General features: G+C 41.0%; 2 protein-coding genes across 5 annotated transcripts in view; one reads left to right on the top strand and one right to left on the bottom strand.

The window, feature by feature from the left end:
• Positions 1–17,407, bottom strand: part of gpd2 (glycerol-3-phosphate dehydrogenase 2 (mitochondrial)) — a 35,846-nt gene extending 18,439 nt beyond the window's left edge. The window contains exons 1-8 of one of the 2 annotated variants that reach the window (XM_005452278.4): positions 17,267–17,407; positions 12,184–12,290; positions 9,828–9,836; positions 6,672–6,843; positions 5,823–5,947; positions 5,511–5,608; positions 5,002–5,165; positions 187–351 (exon numbers count right to left, since the gene is read on the bottom strand). In XM_005452278.4, coding sequence (XP_005452335.2) covers positions 187–351; positions 5,002–5,165; positions 5,511–5,608; positions 5,823–5,947; positions 6,672–6,843; positions 9,828–9,836; positions 12,184–12,285 — 835 coding nt within the window. In that variant the 5' untranslated portion in view covers positions 12,286–12,290; positions 17,267–17,407. The remainder of the gene's footprint in view (positions 1–186; positions 352–5,001; positions 5,166–5,510; positions 5,609–5,822; positions 5,948–6,671; positions 6,844–9,827; positions 9,837–12,183; positions 12,291–17,266) is intronic. The other variant, XM_003446527.5, reaches the window with a different exon arrangement.
• On the top strand, positions 17,367–24,032 carry LOC100694602 (nuclear receptor subfamily 4 group A member 2). Of its 3 annotated transcripts, XM_025903038.1 has the most exons (9): positions 17,367–17,496; positions 18,030–18,113; positions 18,196–18,241; positions 18,395–19,218; positions 20,271–20,400; positions 20,502–20,659; positions 20,767–20,966; positions 21,081–21,259; positions 23,206–24,032. In XM_025903038.1, the coding sequence occupies exons 4-9, from the start codon at positions 18,400–18,402 to the stop codon at positions 23,463–23,465; spliced, it is 1,746 nt and encodes a 581-aa protein (XP_025758823.1). In that variant the 5' UTR covers positions 17,367–17,496; positions 18,030–18,113; positions 18,196–18,241; positions 18,395–18,399; the 3' UTR covers positions 23,466–24,032. The 3 variants fall into 3 exon arrangements, with proteins under 3 accessions (XP_025758823.1, XP_005452334.1, XP_003446577.1); XM_005452277.4 differs by lacking the exon at positions 17,367–17,496 and having other exon boundaries at positions 17,565–18,113; XM_003446529.5 differs by lacking the exons at positions 17,367–17,496; positions 18,196–18,241 and having other exon boundaries at positions 17,565–18,113.
• Positions 24,033–24,403: the final 371 nt, after the last annotated feature.

Here is a 24,403-nt window from a genome sequence, read left to right as displayed (position 1 = left end):
GAAGCGGCACAACACAGCTTGGCCTTTTTAAATGATTATTTCATCTTCTCTTTTTATGGTGTTGGAGGAAGTCTAACCCTTCAGGGTCAGGATGATCTTTCTAACCTGTGCTTTAGGAGCTCAGAGACACTTTCAGATGGAAAAAATTAAACTTTAGAGCGCCATCTTGCCGCCCGCATCCCTCACCTGTGATGACGTCCCTGCAGCGGGCACCGCACACCTTCTCTCTGCCGCTCTGCGGGTCCTTTTTCTTCAGCAGGTGAATCACCTCGGTGTAGTTTGCGATGGCGGCGCCGTAGCGGGCGGCACTGAGGGCGATGGCCAGGTTCATACGGGCATCATTGTGCTGACCTGAAGCAGGACAGAAAAGAAGGACATGAACAAGATGGAAGGAAGAGGTAATTTGTGCCTTTTTACAGGCATTTAGCTGGACTTCTCACATGGATAGGAGAATTTGTACCTAGGGGAAGTATCTGAGGAATGCATATATATATACATATATATATATATATATAATACAGCAGCCAGCAAGCTCGGCGTAAGTGGATTAGGCCCAACATTTGGTGTGTGTCTGTGACAATAAAGGAGCGTCTGCTGTTGCTGGTGGCAGCGGCAGTAACCAAGGAAGCGGGAGAAATAGCTGCTGCTGCTCAGCCGCTCCGACCAGTGACGCCGCCGACGCTGCTGCTCTGCGCTCTACACCGCCGGGAGAGAAGGTCATATTTCGAAATGTCACGGGCGTGATTGTTCCAGACGGCATAATTGGAGAAAAGACGACCCACCCCTCCCCCTCTCCCTCCTCCCCATCACCCTGGCCCCCAGCCCCCACCCCTTCAGAGCAGATGATGGGAGGATGGTGAGGAGGTGAAAATCAAACATATGCTGCTCTGCACCAGGAAAACACTCTTCCATTTTCTCAGTCTGCAGTAAAGGCAGGAACCTCTGATCATTTAAGAGTAAAAGTATTTTAAATGGATAAATTAAACTTCAGGTAAGCGCTCCTTACTGTGCTGAATATTAATGGATATCGCATTTTATTTCATAGTAAAAATATGATAAAGACAAACATCAGAAACCTCTAAGTGGCGTCATTTCTCTAATTAAAATAAAACAAACAATAAAAACCCAGCCTGTTGTGAGTGAACACAACGAGCCCATACTCAGCGAAGCCAGCAGTAGAAAACACATCACCCGCAGATACGCCGTTGTTATTTTCGGCGGTGGAACGGAAAGGACGCCGGAGGCACGAAGCTCCTCACACTCAGCTGGACGCTCAGCATATGTTTGGTTCTCCTTCGTAGTGAAACGGCAAACACGCAACCTTTAGCGCCGCGGGGGTAGAGGGGGCATCCTACCAGTCTGTCAACACATTTTGTTCGGCACCAGTGGAGATGTGAAGGCCTCGGGCAGAGCTGCATCCGAGGTCTGCATTCTCTAATCTGCTGTTTGGCTTAATGATACAACCCTACATGTTTCCTGAAGTATAGTTCAGATTTGCACTATTTGTGTTTAAATGTGAATAAAAGAGAAAATTGGTCGTACACTTTATGCTAAGAATTTAATTCAGTTAAAGTATGTTTTTATGTAAAGAATAAATAGTTTTTTGCTTCTTTGTCTGTACTCGTACAGGTTTTGAACAGCACAGCTAAAATATGTCTATGAATTATGTTGAAAAAAGACAGATTGTATTTTAAAGGTGTTTAATTTTTACTACTGCTGTGTTTAGGAGTTTACTCACACTGGCATCAATCTCATAGTAAATTTGGGGCTTTTAATGATTTCATTGAACTGTTTAAAACAAGACCTGGGAGTACAAGTTTGATATTATTTAGGATTTCCTCTAATCAACACAAGGTCAAGAATAAACACGAGTTTCAACCATCTAGCTGTTGGTTCCAGGAGAAGTTGAAGAAATTCCTTCTTTATTATTCCAACCAATTTGTGCAATGTACCAGTACCACTGGCAGCAAAACAGCCCCAGAGCATGATGCTACCACCACCATGCTTGACAGCTGGTACGTTGTTCTTAGGTTTGAAAGCCTCATCTTTACTCCTTCAAACCTACATCTTGTCGTTGTGGTGAAATAGCTCAATATTTGCTTTGTCTGACCATAAAACTTTTTGGCTTGTCCATGTGGGCTGCTGCAGATTTCAGTTGGGCTTGAAGGTGTTGATTTTGGAGGAGGGGCTTCTTTCTTGTTTGGCACCCTCTCAGTTCATGGTGATAGAAAACTCACTTCCAACAGTTTTCATTCAACAGTTTTTCATGGCAGGCTTGAGCCTTGGTGGTGTCTGGGTTATTCTTTAACATCCTAACCGATTTCCTCTCATCTGAGGGTGGCAGTTTGGGTCTTCTTACAGGCCTCGGCAAAGTGCTGACACATCTGAATAATTTGTACTTATGTAAAAATGTTTGAACTGATGAGCCTGGAATCTGCGTTTGTTTAGAAATGACTTTAAGAGACTTTAACAGGTGGTGTAAATTCACAGTTGTCCTTCTTAGATCTTCACTGAGTTCTTTAGACTTTCACATTGTTCTCAGCACTGGTCAATAAGTGCTGTCAAAACTCTTCTGCACCACTTATTAAAATATTTAAATGAGTTGTTCAATGTGCACCCAATTCTTGTTTTTTAAAGCCATTAAAATGTGTGCTGTACAGTCATGCCACCCTGATAATGGAGTTTTCCATGAGATTCATGTCAATTATGAGTGGATATAAACTTCTGATCACAACTAACCGAGCAAAACTAAAAGTTTTGAAAATGCTGCAGTTTTTCAGATTTGTGGGCGTGAAACTCTTTTTGCCAAAATGTTACTGCTGGGCTCACATACCATTTGTGATTTCATGCTCACTTGGTGGCAAATAGACATGTACTAGCGAGCTATCATTTAACGTTCTACTCTTGGTAACAGCCGAGATATAAACTGTTAACTAAAGCTTGACCCTGGTAAAAGTTTCAGAAATGCTAAACATTGAAAAGTCAACGACACCAAAATCTGAACTTAAAGCAGCAGAGCATGTTAGAAACCGAGGAGCTACGGCTAAATCTACAGGTTAGGGTTACTGATGTTCTGTTAAATCCAGAATTGAATTCAAAATCCTGCTCCTCACATACAAAGTCTTAAATAATCAGGCCCCATCTTATCTTAATGACCTTGTAGTACCATATCACCCCATTAGAGCACTTCGCTCTCGCTCTGCAGGCTTACTTGTTGTTCCTAGAGTATTTAAAAGTAGAATGGGAGGCAGAGCCTTCAGTTTTCAGGCCCCTCTTCTGTGGAACCAGCTTCCAGTTTGGATTCGGGAGACAGACACTATCTCTACTTTCAAGATTAGGCTTAAAACTTTCCTTTTTGCTAAAGCATATAGTTAGGGCTGGACCAGGTGACCCTGAATCCTCCCTTAGTTATGCTGCAATAGACGTAGGCTGCCGGGGATTCCCATGATGCATTGAGTTTTTCCCTTCCACTCACCTTTCTCACTCACTATGTGTTAATAGACCTCTCTGCATCGAATCATATCTGTTATTAATCTCTGTCTCTCTTCCACAGCATGTCTTTATCCTGTTTTCCTTCTTCACCCCAACCGGTCGCAGCAGATGGCCGCCCCTCCCTGAGCCTGGTTCTGCCGGAGGTTTCTTCCTGTTAAAAGGGAGTTTTTCCTTCCCACTGTCGCCAAAGTGCTTGCTCATAGGGGGGTCATATGATTGTTGGGCTTTTCTCTGTATTTATTATTGTGCTATCTACTGTACAATATAAAGCGCCTTGAGGCGACTTTTGTTGTGATTTGGCGCTATATAAATAAAATTGAATTGAATTGAATTGAATTGAATTGATGGCTCTATGAGATGACTCCCAAAGCTCTCACTCAACTTATCCTCCTTCCAGGCCAAAAAAATTAAAAAAATAAAATCTATAGTCTCACTTTTTGCCATTAATATTAGTCCTCTCGTATTCTTTCTACAAGCTACCAGCCCGAGTACATGAACAGTCAGTGCTGAATGTGTTAACAGGTGTATTTTAGGAAACTTTACCCGAATAATGTAACTTCGTAAACACAGAAGATTTATCAGGTCGGGTCAGTGTTAAGTTGCACATGATTATGTGAGTGTAGGTTCTCATCATTGTGGTCATGGTAGTCTTAAGAGTTGGTGACTGGACATCTTTGGGTGTTTTGAAGATCTTTTACTTTAGAGCTAAAGAAACCTCTTGGATGAGAGATGAAATGTCATTTTAAAAATCCCGTCGCCTTCTTTTCAAGCTCTTAAGACTACTAAATGAGTACGGTACTTCAAAATAGCCTTTCAGCGGCTCCTAGTGTAGACAGCCATCAACAGATTCAATTCATAGTGCAGAAAACTTAAACATGTTGGTAATCTTAGTCAAGTTCTGCAGCTACTGAGAGTTTGTTTTTAGGTTTTGTTTCAGCAAATATACAACCAGAAAGAAAGAAATACTATATTTAGTTATATACATCACACCTGTGTTTTTGCATTTGACAATTTAATATGAGCTATTTAGACGCCTACGAGGGTTAGATATCCTGTTTTTCATAAGCAGAAAAGGTCAGTCCAAATAACATATTTTTTCATTCCCTCCTATCTGTTTAGTCATCTCGTGAATGTTCACGTTGATGTTTCAACACCCCAGAAGTCAATGGGTGCTTCTGAAAAAGATTTCAAGACCTCTGTCATCACGTTTGCTGCTGTCAGGCGTTTAAATAGCGGTTACAGAGCTGCTCTATAAAACCTCATGTTCACGCAAATTTCCATCAAGCCATCGCTATTGTAAATCTTTGCTGCAGGAGAGGAAGACGGCGGGGAAAGGGCAAGACTGACTCAGCTGTCTTTTCATGTTTACACAAAATAAAAGAGATGAGTAACAAATAAGCAAAGAAAGCATGCTGTTTGGATAACTGAAAACACATGGCAGCGCGGATGAAACAAACAGCTCTGCTGGCGTAAAACAAAACCCCAACAATAACGGAGCCGTGAGCTCACCGTCGTAGTACACGATGGCCCCCACCAACTTGTCCTTCTTCAGCATGGGGAAGAGCTCCAAGGCCTTCGTCTTGCTGAGGACGTAGCTGCTCTTCAGGCACTGGATCCCCGCCACCAAGTCGTACATCTTGATCCCTGCCCAGTAGTAAGGCAACTGCCACCATCTGCGAGGCAAACACAGCGATTTAAGTTCTGTCTACTTAAATATTTGGATACAAAATCTTGTTTTTTGGTCAATTTTAAGTCACCACAAAGATGCAAAAATCTATTTTTCCTTCAGACAGGTATTAAACAAATTATCAGCTGGTTAAACAAGGCAGGTTTTGTCCTTACCCCAATCATCATCAAAATGTGGCTACATTTACTCAAAACTTCGGTTTGCATTTATACACCCCTACTGTGGTCTCACAGAGCACCTGCTACCCAGGTAAGATGACACAGACTCACTGAAGATGAATCGCCCCCATAAACCCCCATATTTAACCAAAAAAGCTTGTTCTAAATCTTACTTGTAAACAGGAAGCATGATGGGTAACGGCGCAGACAGGTGAGGTGCAATCTCCAGCAGGTTGGCTCGCTCATGGAGGGCCTCTTTCACCATCATGTACTGTTTAAAAAAAAAAATAAAGATAAAAAATATATATATATTTATACTGATACCCACAAACAAAATAAATTTTTTACTATGTTGCTCTTATTTATACACATATAAGTGTGTATTTCTACTTAATATAAAATAATTTATGTATGTCTATCTAAACTAAAATGATGATGGTGAGAGAAGAGCATCTAAATAAGGTGAAGGTGCAGCACAGAGTAACCTGCTCGTAGTCCAGCTTCATGATGGCCTTCTGCAGATAGCGGACTCCACCGTGGATGAGCTTGGTGCTTCGGCTGCTCGTGCCAGAAGAGAAGTCGCTTCTCTCTACGAGAGCAGTCTTAAGGTCTGGGGAAAATGACACAGCGCCTTAATGATAACGGTTTTAAGAAGAGCCTTGTTTCCTTCTTACACTAAAACTTAAACTTATATAAAACTTAAACCTTACAGACAATTAGCCTAGACTCACCTGAAAGCTTCAAGGGAAAAAGCAAATAAACAGACGGCTCTTCGCTCTAATGAATCCGGTTATTATCAATACAAGTGAAAAATGTTGTTCTGACCTATTAACTTCAAAGTCTGATCTGTGATAAATGAGCCCTCATCAGCTCGCAGTGAATCTATAAACCTGTAGGAGTGACGGCTTTTAAACAAGTAAGGGCCGCGTCATAAAAGTCTGCCACACAGTAATGACTAAACATAAACATGGATTTGATTGCAGCCAACTTTTACAAGCCCAGTACTCTGCATAAACTAAGAACTGAAATGAACTTAAAAGTACCTGTTACCAAGTACTACCACCTATAGGAAAACCCTAAAGTAAGTAAGGTAAATACTCGTGGATTTAGATGTTGGATGGATGTGGATATGGATGTGTGTGTAAATCGGTGAATAGGACATAAGCGATATGAGAACCAGTCCATTTAGCACAGTTACAGAATCTAGAATAACCTCTTAAACCTGAAGCATAGAGTACAGGACCATCATAAACCATCAACCATGATTCACTGAGGACATTTTCAAAGCCCAGTGAAACCTGAAAGCAGAGACACCCTGTTGATGGCGGGCTTACTGCGTGTGACAGCGTCTAAGGCACATCCTGCCCCTGTGGCCCCTCCTCCGACAACCAGAACGTCGAACTCCTCTGTGTTTGTCAGCGCTGCGAGCTGGGCCTGCCGAGAGGGGAGCTCGTCGACGAAGGGAACCTTCAGCTCTGCTTCTGCTGCCACGTGGGCCAACCGAGCCTGGATGTGACAGACACGCACATGGATCAGCACGAACACAAAGAGCACGAGGCTTTAAAGAGTCACAGGTTCTTCGTAATGCATGCGAATCACTAGCTTTTCTATGTTAGACGTTAAATTAAAAGAAAACGTAGCAACACTTTCCTTGAGGTGCGTTTGAAACATTATAAGCACACTACGAGGACATTATGCTCGCACCATAATCACCTCAGAGTGGCATGGGACATAATGCATAATGACTTGCAATCATTTCAATACATTATGCATTTGGATTGACTGTGTAATGAGATTACTGTAAGACATGCTTACAGTATAATATGCATTGTAGCGAATGGAACATAATGTATGTATGGGAAAACAGTTATGACTTGATGGATGATCATTGCTCTTAATTGGCTAAAAGGAGTTTCTACAACATGCTGAATCTGAAAACCTGCAGATTCTGGTGAATAAACTGGCTGCTTATTATTTTAATGTTGCACAACCCAAGTGACTATACCACATATAGAAAAGTAATCATGTAATTACAGCACAAATAAGGCTATTTTATGCAAGTATATCCAATATTATACTGCTCATTTGAGTACTTTATAGTTAGTAAATAAGCATTTGATAAAACAGGGCTAAAAACCTACTGCTCGCCTTTTCTTGAGCAAAATTGTAGCAACACTGCATCTGTACCTGAAAGCTTTTTGACATAGCCGGCTACGCTCTTCAACAATGAAACTGCATGCTAAATGTCACTAAAATATGTGGCAACTTCTGCCACGTAACAACAATTATGACTCAGTCAGTCGGGTAAACACCGCAGGGCTTGAATGTGCAACATTTTTTGTTTACAAACTACCTGCACAGGTCGCCTGGTGGAATGCAACCCGTCTCCAAACAGTGACAGTCCAACTTGGACTGCAATCGCTCTTAGATTGGCAAAGGTTTACAAATAACTGCTGTCTAATTTATAAATGCAGACAGATTGCTGACGCGGTGCAATCAGTCTGAGTCGCATCTCTTTCCAATATCGTACTCGACTTAACTGACTGCTAGCTGGTTGCGTTCCTATATAAAAGTAAGGTTGCCGAGCACCTATGGCTTTTTGCAGTTAAACTGCAGTCCTGCAGTAACTACGTCACTATTTGTGCAGGAACCTCTGTTTCAAGTCTATGAGGTTCGGACTGAACTCTGAATGAAAGTAGTTATTATGAATTTCTGTGCATGCAGAAAGCAACAGATTTACGTTGTTTTACTGATTCCCTACACTTTGTTGCTGTACTATCGATAACAGATTCCATGCATTTGCCACTTTAACCCCATTCAGTCAAAACTGATAGCTGACCGACTCCATCTTATTGCTGTTTTATCGCCATCTTCATGCACCAAAGTCGATTCGACTGTGGTCTCTGTCTCTGAAGCACCCAGTACAAAGGCAATGAGATCGCAAGTTCATTGCACACACAGTCATGCTCTGGCCTAAGCAGTTTAACATGGTTGCGTATTTCCCCAGTTGAGTGCTTATGTCACTTTTCCCAACTTTAAAAAGTTGATGTTCTCAATCAAAAACCTGCAGAACGTGGCGTTTCACGTAGATGTGGGTCATCTTACTTTCCACCTCACTTGTTTCCAACTTCCTGTCAAAGGGGGATGCTGCTCTCTGAAGGTCCTGCAGCCCAGGCTAGCTGCAGGTGGGTGACTGCAGTCTTAGACACAGTTAACTGAGGCACATTAACAATTTTTACTTCATCATCCTGACGCTTCACTTACGAGAAAAGTTTCTTATTACTTCTCCCATCATCCTTTTAATCACTGAAGTTAATTATTTTACTTTGTTGCTAAGCACAGCTGGTAATAAATAAGTAATAAGTAGGTAAATAGCGACAAGCTATAAAAAAAGGGCCACACAGGATATGAAGTTGCGCCCAGCCTCGTCATTATCAGAAGATAGATGGCTTCAAGAGGCCTCTCTTTTTGCTCTTCACAGGGACTGTTGCATACACTACAAATGGAAAGTGTGGTGCGGGTAACAAAATGTTGCTCATCACCTACAGATATCTTCTTGTAGGGGCTCAGGTTGGTAAAGACTGAAAGAAGTTATTAGGGGACTGTAAAAATGGTCGAGTTACCAAAGTGACTACAGATGGCATTTTTAACAAATCAAAGAACGAGCTCTCCGGCTCAAATCTGAAAATTGTTCTTATGAAGCTACTTTTGGCAGAAAGTGGAATCACAACGTGCTTATGATGTCCCACGACAAGTGAAGTGTTGCTAATACAAAAAAAAAAAAAACAGAACACATTCCTGGTGCGATTAGTAGCAAAGCAAAGAGTGTGGAGGGTTACCACCTGCTGCAGCATGCTGCTCAGCTTTACAAAAATACAAAATAAATAAAATAAATTCACACTGCAGGTTTTGAACATCGTTGTTGCCCACTGTCTGATTAGCAAAATAATGAATTTAAAGAAGAAATAATCACATCTACAATAAAAAAGAAAACAGCTCATCTCTGACACAAGGATGCAGGATTTCTCTTCTAATGAAATATTTATTAATTTTCTTTTTTTTCGTTTAGCAGTTCGAGCTAAATGATTGCATCAAGCTGCTTTGAAGCCACCGCGGCATTTGACTTGCAAATACCAGCAGGCGTTTTTGTAATTTAAGCCTGCAGCCGCAAACAAGACCATGATATAATCATTGTCTATTTCTGATGATGCACATAGACAAACACCACCGCAGAATTAAGCGACGGTGTGTGCTCCCACCCCCCACCCTCCCCAACGTAATCAAGTTAAGTCAGAGTGGCGCAGCCAGGCCCACGCTAATAGCCAATCGGCCGCTGTCTTGAAAACTTCTCCAAGCCATGTGCCCTTGCTAAAGGAGACAAGACGGACATTCATCTCATCAGCATTGCAATTACTGGGATTAGAGGCATGCATGATTACAAACTATTGTGAAAAATAATTATATTTCATCAGGGTCGACTTCTTGCTTACCAATCCACGCTTGGTTGAGGGGACGACGACGGGCAAGAGAAGACATTATCGCACCGGGACACAAAGCAGAGTTCACATTAGGTTGTGCAGTCAAATAAAGCCTGGTATGTAGTTGTGTGGCATGCCTATAATAAGCCTAAAACACGTCATAAAGTCAGTGGGAACAGCTGTTTAGGTTTTTTTTGAAGAAGACAAGCTTGAGACTGGAGCTTGAATGTAAAGACATCATCTATTCTTATCTTTCCGGCTGTTCTCAAAGATCCTAAATCATCATTTACTGTATGAAGAGTTTTGATGTCGCCTGTGGATAAACACAAGATTCGCAAAGCGTCAAATGGATGAAAAAAATAAATAAAAACAACAACAATGTGCTTTTTTAAAAAAAAAAAAAGTTGGAAAAAAGTTTTCCATTATAGCTCCTCCTAAGAAGGAAAACTTTAACACAAAGGTAGAAACATGTATTGCTCAGAGTTAAATGAAGGAATTGACACCCTGACACTTCTGTTTTTGGCTATATTGGACAACATTAGTAGAGATACAGGCAGGAAGTATGGGCTCATTATTAGGACACAGAGTCCTACAGTTCCACTAAATGTACAATCCAGGGACCAGGGCTTCTCAAAGTTTTCATGAATGAGCGCAAATGAAGGCAACAAAGGATTAAAAAACTTCACTGTTTGTAATCTCTCTGCTTAGAGGATGATGCTTGTATTTCTCAGTAACCGCTGGAGCCTACTTGTCCAAAAAAATGCTTCCTTACTGTTGTTCTGAACGGCAGTTTCTCTAATGGCCACTTGAAGCTGGCTACAAAAGTGGGTCAATCCTCACATACTTCACTGAACAAGTATGGCTAGTCGAAACAAACATATTACATGTTTTAGCCTCTGTGGATAGTTTCATCCTTCCTTTTGGCTAATGGATGTTTTTTTGTAGGGTTGCTGCCATGCTTGGGATCATTATCCTATTACATGACATAATTTGGCCAACATTTAGCTGTTGGACAGATGTCTCACATTTGACTGTAGAATACTTTGGTATACAGAGGAGTTCATGGTCGTTTAGCTTAATGACTGCAAGATGCTCTGAGGCTACAAAACAAGCCCAAATCATGACCCCTCCACCACTGTGCTGACAGCTAGTATGAGGTCTTTTTGTTGATATGGCACATATATGAAGTCTTGTGATTTGTTGAGATGTAACTTTGTAAGCCTAAGCTGCACAGCCAAGTTCTTTTTTTTAGAGATAAGAGGCTTTTCCTGTTAAACTCTCCAAACAGGCCACACTTGTTCAGTCTTTTTTCTAATTTTTCTGTCATGAACATTTCTTGGGTTTTTTGCACTTTCTCCGAGTATTGCATGATCTGACCCTGGGCTTAATTTGCTGGGAGGTCTGTTAGTAGGAATATTGTGGCATTGAGTTAAGACACAGCAGAATTTATGTATCTACAGAGGTGCTCACGTTTGCAGATGAGAAAATAAAGTGTAGTTGCTTAGCAGCACTTGGCTATTGCTTAACTTCTTGATTTCTGTGGAACCAGTGTCGGTGAACTTTCTTTCTTTTTCAACACTACATGTATGATTTATGACTGTGATAAAAACTGTGAATGAATTAAATGTACAGCAGAGGATTCTTGCCAATTACCAGGGACTGCCACTGGCCTGCAGGCCACACTTTGAGAACCGTGGCTTTGGCCCAACTTTCAGTCTTTATGCTAAGTTTGTTGGTTGTTAAAAGTCGCTTCATATTCAGAGAAGTGACATGACAGTGGTATCAATTTTCTCATTTAACTCTTGGAAAGAGCATAATAATGAGCGGGGGGTCAATATTCCCAGTATAGCACAAAATAAAAAAAAATGCTAGTGACAGGCACTTGACCTTTATGTTGAAAGGCCAAATACTAAAATGGCCACACCTCCATGGTGAGTGGGTAGGCAGTGAACCAGTGGAGGAAGCAGAGTGTGTGGGTGATTACTTCCATTTTACAGCCTAACAACACTGTAAAACCCGATGCTGCTGTGGCCAATTATACTATTTGTAATCACCGTTTCTGTGCAGCTCAAGGTACAATCATGACCTCCTGCACAGCAGCAGGTGAAGCATCAAATACAAAGACTGAAAACACACCCAATAGACCTGAAACACATTCCAACATCTAGACAGGACATGCCCTGAATGGCACTCCCTTCCTAAAAAGCAGACGTCTCCCTCTTCTTTTTCTTTTGTTAAGGAGAAGGAGTTCTCATAAAGTATAAACTAACTATTCCATGTAACGTGAAAGAACATCTGTGTGGATGTCCTAGCCATGCACAAAACAAAACTGAAAGCAAACATTTGTTGGACCGAGTTTTCTTCTTACCTGTGTCTTTCTGTACTCGATCAGCTGTGACAGGCCAAACGCCGTGGCAACCGCCCCGCCGCCTACAAGGGCCGTCCGTTTCAGAGCCCTCCTGAATGCCATCGGGCCTGCAGCGAAGGTACAGTGCAGGACAGAGACAGAGAGAGAGCAGAGACGCCCGGGTTAGCAGGCTTTTGACATGCCAGGTGATCATATGAAACAGGCATGCGGGTCTGTGAGGTAGTATGCAAATAAAGGGAAGGTGGGAGGGTCCAAAAACTGCAAGTCAGGATGAAAGAGACAAGTTTATTCGCCATGTGTCATTTAAAGTATCAGAATAAAATTACTGGAAAATATCAATAAGGAAAATACTGTTAGCTAAACCTCCTGGAAAATCATTATGTGTATCCAGCAGAGCAGGATTAACACATTCAGCACGCTTTCATAAGTAACTGCTGCCCAGCAGGGCGTTCAAACTGTGGAGGAAAACCACAAGAGCTGTGAAAACTTCAAGTTTCAGGCGCTCTTCTGAGTCCTGTTAAACATGCAAACACAGACCTGATACTAGGAAGTCATTTAGGTTGATTTTATCTTTGATGACAGCTGTCATGGCTTTTGTGTTTTCTCTGCTGGTTTAGTGGCTCCTTTTGTTTTTGAAAATCATCGCTGTATTTTAGTTGGGTTGCTATTTTCCCTCATCATTTATTTTACCCTCTGTCAACAGTCTCTCTTTATATTCCACTTCATCTTCTTGGTATTGTAATATTTAGTTACCATTTTGTGTGATGTCTTTCTGTTTCCTCAGTTGTGTCCCTGTGGTTGTCTGGCTTTCCCCTTTTTGGAACTTCATTCTGTTTCTGTCGTGTTTCTGCATTTGCTTATTCACGTCAAGTTTGCATGTCGTAGTGTGTCTCAGTGTTAGCTATTTCCTGTTTTATTTTGATAGTCTCGTGTACCTTGTATTGAGTTTTACCTTCTCTATTTTACCTGATTTATTGCAGTTGTGTTCCCTGGTGTTTCCCATCTCCCTAGTTACCTGTTGCAGATTTATTTTCAGTCTTTCTCTGTTCTTTGTCGCATCCTCCCCCACATGGTAGTGTGTTTTCACTGTCCAGCGCTCCCTGACTTTTCCTCCAAGTAAGTTCCCTGTTCAGCATATTTTTGACCCTGTTTTTAATGGACTGCTAGCAATAAAGCTGTAATTTTATCAAGTCCTGTCTCCTGAGCCTTGCATTGGGATCAACTTCTTGCCTTCCACACTGCTGAACCATGGCAATAGCAGCTAAAATCCTGTTTTACTTCAAACAAAGCTAAAGATTATCAGGTGAGATGTGACATGTAGGGTGCACAAGTTCAATTCAATGTGGATCTTAATGCAACGGCTTATTTCTACAAAAATATCAGCATTTTAGCTAGCTCAGATGAGAGAAGACATAAAAACTTCAGGAGAAAAAGATCAGGAGAAGATTTACATTAAATGGCCTTGGGGCAGGCCTCTTCATTAGCCTTACATCATAGCTGTTGCCTGATGAGCTAAATAGGTGATCACTGTTATTTCTAACAAGTATGGATTTTAGTTACTCATATTTATAATATATTTATATGTATATGTGGAACAAAAAGGCTCACTCTCAACCAAGAAAAACCCTTAATGTGAATCCAAATTCCATTTCTACTGGAACATATCAGTAAATCGTTTAGATGTCCACAAACCTTTGGCCACAAAGTGTAATTCTACCGGTCTAAACAGGGACTATACAAGGAACAGTTTCATCATTAACCTACCCATCGATTACTGCCTCACATTACACGGTCATCTGGTGTATAAAAGGGTAGCAAATAGTAAGTGCTGATATTTAACAAAGAAAAAAACAGCAAATCTCGGCAAAGAAGAAGCTGAACTTGGGGAAAGTTTTAGCCTCAAATGCATAACATGCCAAAAAACATAATTGCTTCAGCTCTCTGACAAAGGAAGTATGAAGTCTAACCAGGTTACATGCAGTAAACAACTACAATTAATAACTCGTCTGGTCAGGTTTTACAGGTTACATCAGAGGAAATAATACTTGAATAAAATGCAACTAAAATTGATCCCCAATGAATCTGATGCTGTTGACTCTTTAATATTCTGATAATGTGTCTGTGTCGTAACGAGCACGACGTGACACCAGCTCTGCACGCCGGCCCACGAGCCTCAATTCCCATCAGGTGAGCCCCAGTAAAGTATTTGCATTCCTACTGTAACGTACGCCGAAAAACAGGTTTCCAGGGAGCGCAGTGCACCGCAGCAGATTCTAATGCATTTTAATAAAGCAGATGGCCCAAAGGTCAACAAGCAGTTTGCTGTAATTAATGACCTATTACATGTAGCATACCACTGTGGCAGCCAGACATTAGCCACACAAACGCTGTCTTTTACTATTTTTACTGCCAACTTTTGACCAAATTCTAAACTTTTCCTTTTAAAACAACAACTACAAATTAATAACAGTATGAACTTTTTTCACACCTATAAGTCAGGCTGAAGTTTGCCTTCTTCTGATTTTGTTTGGGTGAATTAAAACATGTTCAAAAGACATCAAAATCAAACAAACAGTCATTTTGCTTGAAATGTCCATCCCCAGTCTGCATTTTATCTTCTAGTTATTACACCACAATGTACCAAATACGCATGGACCCTACAGGAGGACTTTAAGCAGTCTTGGAAAAAAAGGTTTTTGGTCGAAGTAGAGCTTCTGAACCTTCATGTCAACATGAGCCAGCTGATGCGGTGTGGCATCTAAACAGCACCTCCCTTTGAAAGTTTCCAAGCAAGCCTGGATGGAAAGAAGGCAAGGGACAGACCCAGAGAGAGTACATATCTCATCTCGTTGGGGGCACCTCTGGTTCCTTGAGGTGGAAATGGAAAACGTTCCTGGGGAAAAGGACATCAGGAACACCGTGCTCGGTCTGCTGCCACTGTGACACAGCTTTGGATCAATGGAGGAAAAATGATGTGTGGATTCACTCTCTTGTGACCAGATTCCGATTCAAACTTAAAGTATCAGCCGCAAAGATCAGTAAATGCCATCTGACTTGTCGAATGGGGTGAGCTTTTTAACTATTAGCAATTACCCAACAGCCAGTTATCAATTAACAAAGCACAATTTCGCTATGTTAACTTTAACTTGGCTAAATTACACAATCTGTGTGAATAGCTGCATTAAGACTAGGTGAGTCTGACAAATTTAGCTCAGTGTGCAATTTATTGCCTCCAAAAGTCCAGCAGGGGCCGACTTCCCTACTTTCAACAACAAATCTGACAGCCCTGATAGGTCTTCCTTGACCTATGGCCTCAGTAAGCACTATTCTAATATGTTTATGGTCCCAATCACAAGTTTAAATCATTACTTTAAAAGAAAATGACGCTAATTTTGAAAATTAAGGTCCCATTTGTGGTCCACATCATTGGTCCCCATAATGTGGACGCCAACAAAGTGACGATGAAAATAATCAGCCTGAAGTTTCGCAATGAGATCGGTCACTTCATCGTTTCACTTTTTTTCTTTTTCCAAAAAGAAAACAATCTTTTCCAAAAGTGTACGAATGTCATGCTAGGTTTGTGCTGGCTAAGTGTTCAAAGACTAAATACTAGTTTGTCTCTCACAGACAGGAATAAATTATACAAATTAACTAAAAAAAAACCCACACACATGGTATTGCACCAGCTGTGTGGGGAAATCTGGTATTTTAAAACATGAGCACTAGCCCAGACTTTCACAATCAGTGCTTCCTTTAGTGCTGTGATGTCAAACTCATTTTACATCGTGGGTCAGATACAGCCCACTTTGACCTGAAATGGGCTAGACCAGTACAACTAGTTTAACTACTAATTTAACCCTTGAGATATTGTAGTACAAGGGAAGGAAAAGTGCATGATCGATGAATGAAAGAAATCTGTCACCACGACTCTTAATTTGTAAGAAAAAAAAACGTAAGGGCTTAAACTGTAAGAAATAAATGTGTAAATTCAGCCATGGGTACACAATGTATCTTTAATACCCTTTATTAAACGCCTTTAGGCAACTGTTGATGTGATTTGGCCCTATATAAACAAAATCCAATGTAATTGAATCCATTGTAAAAAAAAAAAGAAAAAAAGAATTTGGTAGATACAAAAAACCCCTTTATCATCATTAAACAATCTATTATGTAGCTATTTACTTTGGTGTAGCATGAATGGCCATGTGGGAGGTGTTTATCAGTTAAGATAAAGCTAAAACCTTTGAAATATAGTTAAAAGGCCAGAATTTACGCCCTCATTCATGCTTTTTAAAGTTCAGGCCGATTCTGGCCCCCGGGCCTCATGTTTGACACCCCTGATTTTGTGAGTGAAGCAGCTAGGACTCTTAAACTCTACGTTATTAACATGGCACACCATATTCATGCCACCACTGGCAGGTAGAAACTTCTTTTTCTTCGTGTAACTGGGGAAAGTCACCAGTTTTCACTTAGAGCAGCCTGCAGGCTCATTATGAGTCAGGAAGAGGAGGAGGGGGGTGATTTTTATGAAGAAACACGTGAAATTTGTGGCTTTTTCTTTTAATTCAAAATGTGCTACTTAGGAGTGTTTGCTTTTAACAGCAGGTGGTGGTATACCGATGCAGGTACGCCGGGCCACAGAGGAAGTCGGTTTGATCTTTAACTGTTGCTCTGCCGTGGATTAAAATGTGAGCGATCAGTGTCGGTGTGGTCTTTGAGGGGGGAAATTACCATCGACCTTCGACTTTACGTTGTAAAAAAAAAAAAAAAAAAAGAAGAAGAAGAAAAAGAAAAGGCGCCATACATTTCAAAGGGTGTGTGGAATATTTAGCCGTTCATGCGGGCTTAAATAGCCTAAATAGACACGTAAATATGGCCCGTGTTTAGCTCCACGAACACGATAAAACTGAAGGGTAGTCTCCCAGCGCTACAGCGGCTAGCGAAGAAAAATTCGCAGATGTTCTGCTTTTTTTTTTCCTTTATTGGGGCCGAAAAAAAAGAAAAACACGGGTTAGCCAATCATTTAGAGCGGCTTTAAAATGTCTGAAAATCACCGGGTGACACAACAAACATTCCCACTTACAGGACTTGGTGCTTCGTGGCTGGATAAAAGTCGCTCGGGGCGATGCAGGGCGGCGACTGGGGGCATCGGTAGCTATCCAAACCGTAGCCTGAGTGAGCGCTTGACAGCTACAACCAGGAAGCCCGGCGGGCACGTCGAGCGACGTCGGGGAGAGCCAATCGGAGGGCGGAGCTCGGCTCAGAGCGTCCAATTGGGTTCGAGCGGAGGCGGGCCACGTAAATTGACGTAAGGTAAAGGCAGGATTGCGCAACTCCGCTCTTTTCTTCATCCTCCTTGGGGATAATAATAACGAGCCAGAGCTGCCGCCAGCTGTCGTTTTCTCTGTTATTTAGGACAGAAGGCGTGCACATATAAGTAAACCAAGCACCCTGCAGATTAAAGCATGTGTAATGGTATTCTTGTGTGTTTAAAAACTACATAAAAAGTGTACTTTTATATACTTTTACACACGTTTATCACTAAATAAGTCCAATTTGAATCAATCCCCCCACTGCAGCCGCACATCTTCTATAAAAACTACATTAAACTAAATTATAAACATAATTTCCAAATTCACTGAGCCGCTTTCTAACCACACACACACACATACTCACACATACACTCACTCACACCACCCCTCTGTGGCCAGTGCGTGCGTAATGGGGTTTGGAGCGCGTAAGCACGTAAACAAAAGCACATTGTCGGTGCCACTGGCAGCCAGTCTGCAAAGCCAAAGAGTGGCTGAAGTGAACAGTCATTTCCATCGCTCTCTCCATACTGCCAGAGAGCATCAGAAGATCCACGAGCAGCAACACAGTAGGGATGGGATTACTCACCAGCGTCCTCCCGCACTGGATCCACATCTAAGGTAGTGGAAATGTTACTCTTTTGAGCTAAATGGGGGGACTGGGCACGGTTCCAAATTATCTGTTGTTTCTGTTTCGTGCCAGGAGAAGTTTGGGGCACAATAGGAGGTTGTGGGAAATCAGTTGTAAGGTAAGTTTGCTTGTTTCCACCTTTTTTAAAATTATTATTATTAAATATATCAACAAAAAAGCATTGACGGTGAATTCCAGCTACATTGCCTCACTAGAGCATCACTTTTTCGCACTTTTAAACACGTCTCATCATCTACGTGTGTTGTTGCAGTGATTATGCCGTGCGTCCAGACCCAGTGCGGCTCGTCTCCTCAAGGAGCCAGCCCAGCCTCCCAGAGCTCCGGCGGAGAGCGCAGCTGCGATTTCCTCACCCCAGAGTTTGTCAAGTTCAGCATGGATCTTACTAACAGTGAAGTGTCGGCTGCAGCCTCGGGCCCCACCTTCGGCCCCCTGGCGGACTCTTATGGCTCCGGGTACGACGTAAAGCCCCCGTGTCTGTTTCAGATGCAGGTCCAGGGGGAGCTGCCGTGCGTCAAGGTGGAGGATGCGCACGGGTGCCCGCGCTATCAGCCGAATCAGCACCCCGCGCACCAGTCAGACGAGCTCCTTTCTTCCCCGAGCCCCGTCTATTACTACCGCTCCCCCTCCCCGCACTCCTCCCTCACGCCCAACTTCCAGCTTCCGTCGGGACACATTTGGGAGGACTCTGGCTCCCTGTACAGCTTTCGGCAGGACTATTTGGCGGCGCACAGGAAAAACGCGCTGTCCAGGTTTTCCCTGCTGTCCCTAAAACACGCGCAACACGACGGCCAGAGTTTGTCCACGTGCCAGGTGAAGTTTGACGGAGCTCTGGCGCACCAGCAGCTGGAAACACCCACCGTTTTGGGCTCCACCGGCCTGGGCAAACAGAGCGGTGTTGGATTTGCTCACCCTCTCCAGCTCGCGCACGGCCACCACTTTATGGAATACCAGACTTCTTCTGCGCCCGGCCGAGGACCGCTGAGCTCAGAGGGGGTGTGCGCGGTGTGCGGGGATAACGCAGCCTGCCAGCACTACGGAGTGCGTACCTGCGAGGGCTGCAAGGGGTTCTTCAAGGTTTGTTTTCAGTGAAGGTTTATTACAAATCTGCAGTTTTAGAGGATGAAGATCTGAAAGTTGTTTTTTATGGATATTTGCTCTTTTTTTAAGCTCAAAAGTCTTCCAACATTTCTGTGAAAATATGGTGAAAAAATAACTACACACCCACGGGAATTATATCCCATAATGCAACTCTAATTCCAAGTAATTGGCTATAATATAAAGCTTCCCCCGGGGAGCTCTGACCGGCCTTCTAAATTGGACATTAGACTCCAGAGGCACGTTTTGTTCTCTTGGTCTCTTGACACGCTCGTTAAACGTCGCAAATGTCCTGTATGAAAATGGCCACCAACGTGCCATGAATCAAAACCTTCCCCTTCGTCTCTCACTGGGAGATTCCCCGGGGCCAGTCTCCAAATTATGAATGACCACGACCCTCTATTTACCCAGACCTGCCTGTCCGACTGCTCAGTGCCTCAGATGGCCCACAGGAGCAGGAGTGCTGCTGTTAATTTTGAAGGGACAATTTAACCCCTTTCTTAGGTTACTTTTAGCTTTCTTATCTTTCTAAAATGGCTCAAAAGTATTTTTTTTTAACAATGAGCCCTCCGAGATGTATTGTCATGACAGTATGTTTATTAAAAAAAAGTCCGCTATTACTATTATTATGTCTCTTCTAGTTGTTTCTTTCATAGGGACCGTTTTTTTTTTGTTCCCTTTTCTCATATTAGATCTTTTAAAAGATCCATATGGTTCCATATTAGAGACTAATCCATCAGCACACCTTTCTAGAGCCCGAAATTGTGCTATAATTTGAAACTTTTACAAGAAAATTTCCAAAGAGCACTGAAAGTTGTTTTAAGTTTTTAAGAAATACACCAACAAGTTAGATTTTTATTAACCAAAGAGTCCTTTAACCATCAGGTGTGTTTGCTGGATCAGGAAGTAGACTGAACTGATGTAAATTCGACCACACCTCAGCCCGAGAGCCATGAACCTATTAAAGTCCAGGATTGCATTTTTCAAAATGTATATAGAGTAATATGCAGATTTTTCTTCTCTCTGTGCAGCGCACAGTGCAAAAAAATGCCAAGTATGTGTGCTTGGCTGCCAAAAGTTGCCCTGTGGACAAACGCAGAAGGAACCGATGCCAATATTGTCGCTTCCAGAAGTGCCTCGCAGTGGGAATGGTCAAAGAAGGTAAACAGATAGACCCGAAAAGCTTCTTAAACCATTATTCTTGGTGCCGTTTAGGAGGTCAGAGCTGAAAAGTGTCGCCCTCTTCATCTTTTGCTCTGCAGTGGTGAGGACAGACAGCCTGAAAGGTCGAAGGGGTCGCTTGCCGTCCAAACCCAGAGCTCTTCCAGATGCCTCCTCACCTGGCAGCACCCTCCTGAGCGCCCTCATCAGGGCGCATGTGGAGTCCAATCCTCCACCTTCTCGCCTGGACTACTCCAAAGTAAGTAGAACTGACACTGTTGATAAAAGACTAAGACATAGTAGAGTTATAATCATTGGTATCGTCCTTCATTCCAATCTGATCCGACCGGTGACCTTTAAATGAAGTTTAAAGAGAATCCAGGAAGTCCCCCAGGAGACGATGCTCAGCATGTCCGCCAGTTTTATGACCTCCTGACCAGATCGATGGAGGTTATTCGGGGTTGGGCGCAGAAGATCCCGGGTTTCACGTCTCTACCTAAACACGACCAAGACCTTCTCTTCTACTCGGCCTTCCTGGAACTTTTTGTTTTACGGTTGTCGTACAGGTAAATAAGCTTTTACACATTTTATATAGAATTTATTTGCCTATTTATTTATTTATTTATTCACCTCTGCCCTCCAGCTTCACACGTTAAGCACAGGCTGTTGTAACATTTCAGATCCAACCCAGAAGAAGGGAAACTGATCTTCTGTGACGGGTCAGTGTGGCACCGGCTCCAGTGTCTGCGGGGCTTTGGGGAATGGATTGACAGCATTGTTGAATTTTCTGCCAATCTGCAGAGGATGAACCTGGACGTCTCCACCTTCTCCTGTATATGCACCCTCGCCCTGGTCACCGGTGAGACGTCCAAGAACATTTTCCGCTTCATGCTATTTACAAAGCTTAAAGACATAACCGATAGTGACCCTGGATTATCCATTTTCATAATATTCAACATGGGAATGTTACCATTTACAATCTTTTTTGTCATTAACACAGGTCCAGTTTAAAAAAAGAAAAATCAAAATAAAGATAAAAGAACAATGCTCTATAATCTACAGTCACATTATTAAATCATGCCGGGATGTGAAGCTTTAATTTACTGCGGATAAACTTTCCTGAATGTGAACCACATGTTTAAGGGATGGCACGTAAGCTGGACTGATTGTTATTGATTTAGTTTCTCTGTCTTATCTCATGACTATTTTCCAGTCAAAGGTACCTGCAACACTGATTGACCGAAGTAATTTCTAAATAATAAAGAAAGATTAGATTTTAATAAGAAAAAATATATCCTCTTGATGAGTCAGTGGTAACATCTGAACATGTGAAATGACAGATAACTGGATAAGACATTAGCAGAAATGTTTTAAATTATAATCAACTAAAACAGTTAAAAATAATAGAAAAAAATAGCTGAAACAATTCCTGTTATCTAAAATCACAATTTTGCATTTTATCTTGCCAAGTTGAGGCTTTAGGGTACTTACCCTGAATGTAATCCTAATCAAAAGCATTTTCTTCTGATCAAGTAAAAATGCGTAAACATAATATGCGAAACTTGGCAAAAGGTGTGCAATTTTACATAATTTGTGATATCATGTAGAACAATAAGTGCAAAAATTAGTGTAAATAGTTTAAATAGTTATCTAAAAGTTCCAAGTAATTAGCCCAAAGTAAAGGGTAATGGCTGGTAATAGTGAAAAAAACAACAAACAACAACAAAACAATAGTTTGTGTGACAACTTGTTGATAAAATTTAGTCATGTAATTATGGTTGAAATAGCAAATTATAATAACTAACTTTCTAGTTAAAAATATCTTAAAAATGATTTTAAAGTAATGGATACATTTCTATTAGCTAAACATGGCTGCGAAAAAGTAAAGACAACAGCTAAAGTTAGCTAAAAGCAAAGAAGTAATATTACATAGAATCTTTTAAGATAACAAAAATGGTAAAAACATTAAAAACTTTTGGGGAATAATTAGTTTAAGGTAATTTAATAGTGTAATTAGTTTTTTTTTTTTAAGTGGTTGAAATAAAGAAAACCAAATTGATAAAAGTAAATTGTTTAAATAGGTTTGTTAGCGACAACTAGAGGCTCAAAAATTTTTTAACTAAATTTATTGGATAAATGGTTGATATAATTAGCTAAACTTATCAGCTAATTAACATTACAAATAGCAATGATTGGAAAAGCATTGACACTTCTACCTAAACAAAAAACTCTTTAGTCTACAATTTATTTGATAATGGTTGAAATGTGGTTCATATAATTAAATTTTTAAAAAAGTTAATATGGGATAAATAATTTTTAGAATGTTATTTAAAAAAAAAGGTTAGCTAAAAGTAATTGGGTTGAAAAACTAGCTAAAGCTAATTTGAAATAGTAAAAGAAAAATAGTTGAAACAGCTAAAAGTTTGAGACAAATGAGTTTGTTAGCTACAAGTTGGGGCCCAATAAGTGGGCTTTAAAATTAATTGAATAAATTATTAATATAATTAGTCAAACCTATTTGGCAAAATCTTAGCTAAAAATAATCACTGGAAAAGGATTGAAAATTAGACCCAAGCAAAACAATCTTAAATATGTGATTTATAAGATAAATTGAATTGAATGATTGAAATTTGGTTGATGAAACTGAATTTTAAAAAGTTCACATTCTTTGTTATTTCAGAACAAAAGCCTTGAGATGAATGTAGCTACTAGAAATCTGATTTACAAGTAGTAATTTTACTAAATGAAATTATTGTAGTGGTTAACTTTGTAAAGTTAGTTAATTTTTTGCTTAATTCTCTGCAGAGCGGCATGGGCTGAAGGAGCCAAAGAAAGTTGAGGAGCTACAGAGCAGCGTGGTCAGGTGCTTGAAGGACGGCGGGACGAGCGTGGATGGAGGCTCAAGCTGTTGGTCCAATCATTTGTCCAGACTTTTGGAAAAGCTGCCGGAACTGCGCACTCTGTGCATCCAGGGCCTGCAGAGGATTTTCTACCTGAAGCTGGAGGATCTGGTGCCACCGCCAGCCATCATAGATAAGTTATTCCTCGACACGTTGCCATTTTAGAGAGAAGCGAGGACACACACGGGGACGTTTTTCTGTGGTTTTCTCGCCGAGGGCACTGTAAGACCTCTTTTGCTTTGTTCCCGATAATAATTGCTGACTATCTGGATGTTGTGCACAAAAAAATAAGAAACAAAAATTTTTTTAAAAACTAATACCGAGCCAGAAGATCACATTGGGATGAGAACAAGTGATATGAGAAGCGGAAGCAATTTAATCCAAGAATTGTGACCACTTTATTTCTAAATATAACGTCACTGAAGCATGCTGATGACTTTGAAAAAGAGGATTAATTTCATTGCAAGACTGAAATAAGCTTTTCCTACGATTATTACTCTGTACAGTGTGATTTAATGAGCCCGTCAGGCCAAAATCATGGACTGCAAGTGACTCAGACGACTTTATTTTACGCTTTCTCCTGCTTCTCATTGTGTACAAAGGCATTTTGATACGAGACAAGGCGTCCCATCATGTTTATTAGTGATTAATAATATTCATTAACCTCTGTTGTCTTCTCAGAGTAAGATGTCATTGTCCACACTTTCATAAATAAAAGACTAAATGAAGTTACACTGGCTGGACTGCTGGGCCTTCTATCATTTATTTGAAACTATGGTTGGACATTTGATCTTTAATCGGAGGAAATTCAAAGTCCCTTTAAAAATATTATATTAGATTTACTAACAATTCTAATTACAATATATAACACTTAATTCAATTTTCTAACACCTACTGATGTAAAAACGCATTCTTAAAGAGATTCAATTATTTTATTTTGCTGTTAAATTTTAATTATGTTTTCAAACTTATATGTAAGTTTGCATTTTTTAAATGTACTTCTTGCATAGACCGAATTTATGTCACGTTGTTTTTATGCAAAGCTCATTCTTTCTGTACGTGTTGGTTCGTATTAATGCAAATTTTTTAATTTGAGAAAAGAT

Source organism: Oreochromis niloticus, linkage group LG23 (genome assembly GCF_001858045.2).
Source record: "Oreochromis niloticus isolate F11D_XX linkage group LG23, O_niloticus_UMD_NMBU, whole genome shotgun sequence".
Lineage (NCBI taxonomy): Eukaryota > Metazoa > Chordata > Actinopteri > Cichliformes > Cichlidae > Oreochromis > Oreochromis niloticus.
The sequence above is the reverse complement of the archived record's forward strand: the minus strand, read 5'-3'. Positions and strand labels throughout refer to the sequence as shown.